Raw genomic sequence first — 8,110 nt, forward strand, 5'->3', positions numbered from 1 at the left:
GGAGTGTGTTTCTGTTTGAAGTTGTATTTTGGACTAGTTCCATGTTCAAAAGTAAAATCAACACTTTGATGCCAATAGAGAAGCTTATCTTCTCCCTGAAACCTCTCTTAGAAATTAGGAGAACACCTTTGTCCATTAGAATTTGGGGTGAGGGGAAGTTTTCTGGAGCTGTAGAAGAAATCCAAGGAAAACCATGACACCTTATCTGTGTGTTACCCAAGTTGGACTCAGAAATATGGATTTAGATGCTGTGTTTCTCTCTAATAACCACTTATCTTTAGCAAACTGCCCAGTGAGATGTTCTGCTGCCTCTGCCAGGAGAAACCCACCACCAGAACCCCGTGCAGGACCATCAACTTCCATTGTGAGAGCCTGTGCAGCACCAGCGCTCCCCAGTGCGGTAGGCGTCCCCATGGCATCGATGTAGACGTGAAATCTGCCCCGTTTCCTCTGGCTTTAGGAAATTCTGTAGCACACCGCGGGCAGTTTTGGGCCCCTCACAACAAGAAAGGCCTTGAGGTGCTGGAGCGAGTTGAGAGAAGGGAACGGAGCTGGTGAGGGGCTGGAGCACAAGTGTGATGGGAGCGGCTGAGGGACCTGGGGGGTTCAGCTGGAGAACAGGAGCTGAGGGGAGACCTTCTGATCTCTGAACTGCCTGAAAGGAGCTTGGAGCCAGGGGGGTCGGGCTCTGCTCCCCAGGAACAAGCGCCAGGAGCAGAGGAAACGGCCTCAAGTTGCACCAGGGGAGGTTGAGGCTGGATCTGGGAACAATTTCTTCCCCAAAGGGCTGTGGGGCATTGGAACAGGCTGCCCAGGGCAGTGCTGGAGTCACCATCCCTGGAGGGTTGGACAGACGGACATGAGGTTCTCAGGACATGGGGCAGTGCCAGAGGTGGGGAACGGTTGAACTCGATGATCTTGAGGGTCTTTCCCAACCAAAATGATTTTATAACTCCATTTTGTGGGGGTTCTCAGGCAGTGTTGGCCCCTTCGATGGCCTCAGTCCAGCCTGGTGGCTCCAGGCCAGTCCCAGGGACACTAAATCTTAGCAAAATCTCTAGAGGAGCTCGATCCATGTGAGGCCCCTAAATGAGCCCAAAGGGCAGCGCAGGCAGCTCAGGTGAGAGCCGGCAGGCTCAGTCTGTGCTCCCCGAGGCACAAACAGTTCCCCTTCGAGCGCATGACTTGGCAAAAACAAGGGTTGAAAAGTCACCCACGATTACACGTATCTTCTCTGTCAAATACTATCTTGAGAAGAAATAGGTCGCTGGGCTAGACAAACACATGAGCTTCCAATGCACACAGCGCATCTAGCCAAGGAAATCACCAATGCCAGGGACCCTTCCCAAGCGCTAGAAGCTCATAAACCCCCCAAATTTCCCCTGACAAGCTCTGGATCCTTTTCAGTGCCACCAGACCTTGGCTACTGACAGCTCAGCAATGAGAGGAGTTCCAGACACGGAACTGAGCATGGATGCCCCCAGGCAGGCTCTGCAGAAACCTCCTGTTCTGCACAGTGTGTTGGAGGTGGGGTGGGTTATAAAGGCTCCAAAAATTGCCTGGGTGACCTCAGAAAATCACCTGGTGTGTCTGCTGCCCTGCTCCCCACATGTAGGAGAGAGGATGGGACCCCCCATCTCCTTCGCAGGGTGTTTGGTGAACCCCAAGCATCATTATTCTCTCATTAACATGAGCAATGCTCGATCTTTGCACGGGGTAAATATCGTCCTGTTGGAAGCAGAGACGAGCTGGGCTTCTGCAAATAGATATGGGAAGGTTTCCAAGGCCCCCAAGTAATTCCTTTTCAAATGGACGTGGACAAGCGAGCCTGACCTTGTTGTGAGTCTTGGGAAACTGCTAAGCCATTGGGGGCTAGATACTTAAAGGTATTTATGTGTCAAATTTCCTATCGTTTTAACAGGGGAAAAAAGGCCCAAATACCTTTGTAATCTGTAAATATTCTTGACCGTGTCGCCCTGCCTCTGCTGTGAAGCTATCTGCAAAGTGGGATTAGAGATAAGGGGTGTTTGCAGCCTTGGTGTAGGACTCTTGACTTATCCAAGCTCTGCAGACTCAGCGTGTGCCCTCCGGGTGCCGGGACAGGAGCTCCCTGCGCTGTTTGCATCCTTTTGAGTCAAATTCCCCTGTTTTCCACTTTTCCTAAGCCTGGGTGATGGGAGCTGCATCCATCAGCAAACAGTTCTGTGTTATCAGACAACGCAGAGGTGATTGAATGTGAAATATCCCAGGTTTTCCGGAGCACAGGGAGAAGGGCTGGTTGGGATAACTGATCAGGGGCAAACACCGTGTCTGTGGGTAATTCTGCTTTCCAGGCTCACGCTGAGTTTCAAAGCCTCGTGGTGATTTTAGCAACGCAGCCACGGCTCATATCGAGCTGTGGGAAACACTCCAACAACAAATCCGTCCCCTTGGGATGTCTCCCACCAATCCAAACAGAGCCCTGGGAGACACCAGAAAAGAAACATCTATCTGTTCTGCCCCGATGAGATAATCTGGTTGATTTAACATGACTTTTCGCATCTGTAACACATCCACTGCTTCATTCGCACACTCCCTTGTCTTCCAGACAAGCGCCTGCTGCTCGGGGTAAACCCTCGACGCTGTATTTTGGTGGAAAGCTTCTCATGACGCTGAGTCACTCATCTGCTCTCTTGGTGTTTTACAGCTCACACGGATCCTCTGGCAGAGACACAAGGAGCAGTAACGGAAGCGGCACAATACAGAAAACCGACCGCCAGCACGGTGTTAAACCTCAAGCCCAAGGAGGCTTCGCTCGGAGACCGTAAAACTGTAACACTCGCGATCGTCCTGAGCCTAACCGGCACTGATGGTGATCTCAGTAACCTGAATAATCACATTTCCAGACCAAATCCACGTTCTCCTCAGCACCTATCCAGGCAGGGAGGCAAAAACAGTGAGGAGCTGATGCTGCACACGGGCTGTACCAGGGAAACTGATAGAAGGAAACTCTGTTTTCTAGCAAAGGCACTTGTGGCTGAGCTCAAGAAGCAGCTGCACCAGGCTAAAAGCGTCGGGAGTATAAAAACCACCATCTCAGCCCTGCCAGCCCCAGCCATGCTGAAGGACGAGGTGGAGGGAGAGAGAAGCACAGGACGGTTGCGGAAGCGGCGTGGTTTAAATTTGAACCCGGCAGCGTTAAAGCCCTGGGAAGCAGCTGGCAGGTTCAGCCCCACCGACATCATCTCCATCTCCAGACATGGCAAAATATCCACACCTCAAAAACATTCTCCTTCACGCTCCTCAGCAGCATTCCCTCGTTTGCCCAGGCCTTTTAAGATTCAAGATTATTTAGATACTGTGAAACAGACCAAGAAACATCCCCTGTCCGGTGAGCTGAGGGGTGTAGAAGATGCCAAGGAAGCACCATCTCCAAGGCAGGGCGATGTTTGGACTTATAGGAAGCACAAGCAGGGGGACAGTAAATATCTGAATCAAAGTAATCTGCTTTTCTCCAAGCCATTTCGCAATGTGAATCTGGAGGAAGAGCCCACACTGATAGAAAGTAAAGCAGAGCAGGGACTAAACACAAACCAGTGTGGTTTTGATAACCTGTTGGTTAACAAGAACCCCCACACTGCAAGCAGCAGGTTAGAGGATGCAGCTGAAGAAGGGGGTTCCTCTCTAAAGGGGCATTTACCTGCTGCCCCTCGAACCACAGAAACACACCAGAAACAACCAAACAAAGGATCCAGTTTCCCCAACAACCCAGGGAGCTCCGCCAGCCCAGACGAGGCGCTGGCTCAAGGAGACCTCTTTGAAGCCAAGGTCAACCACCACCTTCGCTGGCTCATCACCGACGAAGCCCTGCGGGCGTTCATCGCCCGCGTGGTGCGGGCGCTGGGGATGGACTGCAGCGTCCCCAAGCTCCAGCCGGCCTGCGCAAAGCTGCTCGACAAGTTGGAGCTGCTTGTGAAGCTGATCAGCGAGAGGCAGGACAAGCAGGGAGCCTCAGGGCTGGCGGGTCAGTGTCTCCGGGAAGGGAATGTCTCCAGTGGAATGGGCCGAGCTGGGGACACGGGCAGGAAAACCTCAGGGAAGGTAGGAGAGATGCTGGGCATTGCTGGATAGAAGCATTTTGGTTGAGAAAGACTCTCAAAATCATCGAGTCAAACCATTCCCCCACCTCTGGCACTGCCCCATGTCCTGAGAACCTCATGTCCGTCTGTCCAACCCTCCAGGGATGGTGACTCCAGCACTGCCCTGGGCAGCCTGTTCCAATGCCCCACAGCCCTTTGGGGAAGAAATTGTTCCCCACATCCAACCTCAACCTCCCCTGGCGCAACTTGAGGCCGTTTCCTCTGCTCCTGGCGCTTGTTCCTGGAGAGCAGAGCCCGACCCCCCCTGGCTCCAAGCTCCTTTCAGGCAGTTCAGAGATCAGAAGGTCTCCCCTCAGCTCCTGTTCTCCAGCTGAACCCCCCAGGTCCCTCAGCCGCTCCCATCACACTTGTGCTCCAGCCCCTCACCAGCTCTGGTCCCTCCTCTCAGCTCGCTCCAGCACCTCAAGGCCTTTCTTCTTGTGAGGGGCCCAGAACTGCCCCCAGGATTTGAGGTACAACGTGTCCTTCTGGACAACATGGAGTAGAAGGAGCAACCTTCTCCCCTCCTGATTTTCTCTCCCTTTCTCCCTGCAGAAAGCACAATACACCTCCAGCGACAAACTCCTGTTAGCAATAGCAGTGTCTGTCACCATCGTGATTAATCTGCTGCTGATGTGTCTCGTCGAGGTAAGGTGATAACTCATTTGACAGACAGCTGTCAGTCATGATGGAGCACACAGGGGCAGGGTAGTGCCTCCCAGCACAGTTTTTGAGCCCTGGGGTGCTGATGTGAATGCCCATGGGTATCACAGGAGATACTTTTCCAACCTTGGAGCTTGCCATGACATCCACGCAGCTCAGCACAGGTTCAAGCTCGCTGGGGGTCTTGTCCTGACATCTGTCCTGACATCTGTCCTGACCTCTCCACAGCTTTTCGAGCAGGGCTGTGGCTCCCTCTCATCCCAGCTTCTCCAACCAGCCCATCCCCAAGGTTTATTCCTAACCCCATAGTCACGCCCCATGCTCTTCTCCTGACCCTTTTCTGCTCTACTCGCACCTATTACTTCCAGCCACACAGGAATTTCCCTGCGACCTTCCATCTCCCGAAAACTGAGTCTTTTTGCAAGGTACAAAACACCCCCGTGTGGGTCAGGGGAGCGCAGGGTTCCATCCTCCCTTTGGGGCCCTTCTTGGTAAAAAGAAAAGCTTGTATTCCCTTAAAAGCCAACCTGCATGTGTCAGGGGTTAAACAGGAGGGGAATGCTCTGCAAAGCAGATAAGAAGGGCAGACAGAAACATTGCTGAGATTAGGAGAGCTCCGGGAGTTCAGGTCATTCCGGAGGCAGGGAAAAGTAAGGAGTTGGGAAGGGAGGATGGGCTCTTCCTAAAAACGTGCCTGCTGGCACAGACTTGCACGTGTATATAACGGGCTTGGTTGGAGGAAGAATCTTTTGACCTCCTTTGTGTGGAGGACAAAATCCTGATTTTAAGTGTGTCTCTTTCTCTCCTTCACCAGGTTTACTCCTCAAAACATCCAGCCGCTTCCCACCCCCAAAGCGCCGGTAAATCACGACCGAAATGGTAATTACTCCCAGCGCCGTGCTGTGAACGGTCTTTATTCAGAACAGCACCCACTCCCCAGCCCCTCAGCCACATGGGTGCTGGCCGCCAAACTCACCGGTTGATGATTAAAACACATAGATTTGTTAAGAGCCCCAGAAAAGGGACCCCAAAGCATGAGTGAGCAGCACCATTGTATGCTCACATTGTCACGCCAGTGATCCTGATAGAATCATAGAGTCATAAAATCATTTTGGTTGGGAAAGACGCTCAAGATTGTCAAGTCCAATAGTTCCCCCACTCCTGGCACTGCCCCATGTCCTGAGAACCTCATGTCCGTCTGTCCAACCCTCCAGGGATGGTGACTCCAGCACTGCCCTGGGCAGCCTGTTCCAATGCCCCACAGCCCTTTGGGGAAGAAATTGTTCCCAGATCCAACCTCAACCTCCCCTGGCACAACTTGAGGCCATTTCCTGATGTGGTGGATGTTTTGGCCATGCAAAACTCTTCTCTGGTGACACCTCTGCCCTGTTTGTCCCCAGAGGGGGTGATGAAGCGCTCGCTCCAGGCCTCTCCGGGTGCATTTCACACCCAGCACTCATTCCCATCCACCTCAGCCAGCGCCGTCCCCTCCTTTGAGGCTCCTCATCTTCCTTAGGGTCACCTGAAATGTCACCCCTGGCAGGCAGAGCTTCCTGCCCTTGCTTATGGACCAGGAATTCTGGGGTCATGATGCACAAAAGCCATTTTTCCCCCCCTTTAGCCCACTAAATCCCTATATTTTGCAGTGCTGTAGATGCCCCTTGCCCAACTCCTCCAGCGACAACTGCCTTCACATTTTATCCTTCTTTTCCATTTTCTTTTTCCCAGTTTCTTTCAAAAACTCCTGCGATGGGGATGGGGCAAAAACAAGGAGGATGTGAGAGAGCAGGTAAACCAGGGGGCATGTGCCAGGGCTCTGCCCTCAAACCGCAGCCCCGGCTCTTCCTCACCCTCCAACCTTCGCTTTCCAGGGCTCGCCCGTGTCGGACCCGAGCCAAACCAAACCCCAGTGGCTCAGAGACCTGTACCTGCCCCTCGATCCCCAGCAGCTCAAATCCATCACCGAGCTGTACGATGGAGACTTCTCGGACGAGGAGGAGATGTTCAACAAGTTCGAGCTGAAGTAAGTGGGATGGCGATGATGCCCGCGCTTATTGTTCAGCTTTTGTTCTGATGTAGGAACTGCTGAGGCTTTCTTTGGATCTTATTTCCTTGGATACTTTTTCCTTGTCTGTTGTTTCCCTGCTTTTATTTCGTCTGACATTATTTCCTCGAATGGCTTTTCCTTGGATATTATTTCCTCAGATATTATTTCCTTGAATACTCTTTTCTTGGCCATTACTTCCTTGAATATTATTTTATTTGAAATTACTTCCTTGGCTGTTATTTCCATGGTTGTTATTGCCTTGGCTATTTCCCTGCTGTTATTTCCCTGCTGTTATTTCCTTGGCTGTTATTTCCTTGGCTGTTATTTCCTTGGCTGTTATTTCCTTGGCTGTTATTTCCTTGGCTGTTACTTCCTTTGAAAGTATTTCCTGGCTGTTATTTCCTTGAAAATTATTTCCTTGAAAATTATTTCCTTGGCTGTTATTTCCTTAGATAATGTTTCTGTGGGTACTTTTTCCTTGGCTGTTATTTCCTTGACTATTTCCTTGGCTGTCGTTTCCTTGGCTGTTATTTCCTCACTGTTATTTCCTTGGCTGTTATTCCCTCGCTGTGATTTCAGCTGGATGCCCACAGCACCCCGGAAAAGCTGTGACCCCGGGGAAATGCCATTACCCGCAGACCTGATTCCTCGTCCTTTCACCTCCAGCACACCACAAGAGCTGCAGATCCGGTCCCACTTCACTGTGGAGGACGCTCCGGGTGGCAACGTGGTCAGGGTACCCCAAAACTCACCCTGGTGGGATGGGGAGCCCTTGTAGGGCTGGGTGCAGCCTCCCTGGGTGCGTGGGACACACTGCTGAGGGAGGGATGTCCCCATGGGGGACATGTGGGCTGGGGGCTGCAGGATGCAAGCGAGGGGCTGCCGGGGGCATTGGGGGGTCCCTGCGCACCCCAGGATTGTGTAAAGTTGTCATTTGTTCAGAGGCACGGAAGAGCTTGTGAAATTACCATTAAAATGTGCAGGTTTTTCACACAGAGCTCGTGGGTGTGCACATGTGTGCACATGGGTGTATGTGCGTGTGTGTGTGTATGTCTGCATGTGCACACACGTGCTCGCGTGTCCACGTATGTGCATGTGTGTCCATAGGTGTATGTGCATGCATTTGTGCATATGTGTGGCTGAGTGTGAATGTGTGTGTGCGTGTGTGTGCATATTTATGTGTGTGTGCATATTTATGTGTGTGTGCACGGGTGTATGTGCATGTGTGTGCATGAATGTGTGTACATGTGTGCACATGTGCTTGTGTGTGTGTATGTGCACG

General features: G+C 52.0%; 1 protein-coding gene across 1 annotated transcript; it reads left to right on the forward strand.

Moving 5' to 3' along the window:
- The first annotated feature begins 287 nt into the window (after positions 1 to 287).
- LOC139829618 (leucine-rich repeat-containing protein 37A3-like) lies at positions 288 to 7,656 on the forward strand. Its single transcript, XM_071818034.1, has 7 exons — positions 288 to 400; positions 2,687 to 4,080; positions 4,674 to 4,766; positions 5,596 to 5,660; positions 6,510 to 6,570; positions 6,653 to 6,804; positions 7,408 to 7,656. The coding sequence occupies exons 1-7, from the start codon at positions 298 to 300 to the stop codon at positions 7,604 to 7,606; spliced, it is 2,067 nt and encodes a 688-aa protein (XP_071674135.1). The 5' UTR covers positions 288 to 297; the 3' UTR covers positions 7,607 to 7,656.
- The last annotated feature ends 454 nt before the right edge of the window (positions 7,657 to 8,110 follow it).

This window comes from Patagioenas fasciata, chromosome 22 (genome assembly GCF_037038585.1).
Source record: "Patagioenas fasciata isolate bPatFas1 chromosome 22, bPatFas1.hap1, whole genome shotgun sequence".
Classification (NCBI taxonomy): domain Eukaryota; kingdom Metazoa; phylum Chordata; class Aves; order Columbiformes; family Columbidae; genus Patagioenas; species Patagioenas fasciata.

Coding starts and splice junctions, on each gene's coding strand:
- LOC139829618 (XM_071818034.1), top strand. CDS start 298: ATGTTCTGCTGCCTCTGCCAGGAGAAACCCACCACCAGAACCCCGTGC. Junction 4,767..5,595: donor TGCTGATGTGTCTCGTCGAG/GTAAGGTGATAA, acceptor CTCCTTCACCAG/GTTTACTCCTCAAAACATCC. Junction 6,805..7,407: donor TTCAACAAGTTCGAGCTGAA/GTAAGTGGGATG, acceptor CTGTGATTTCAG/CTGGATGCCCACAGCACCCC.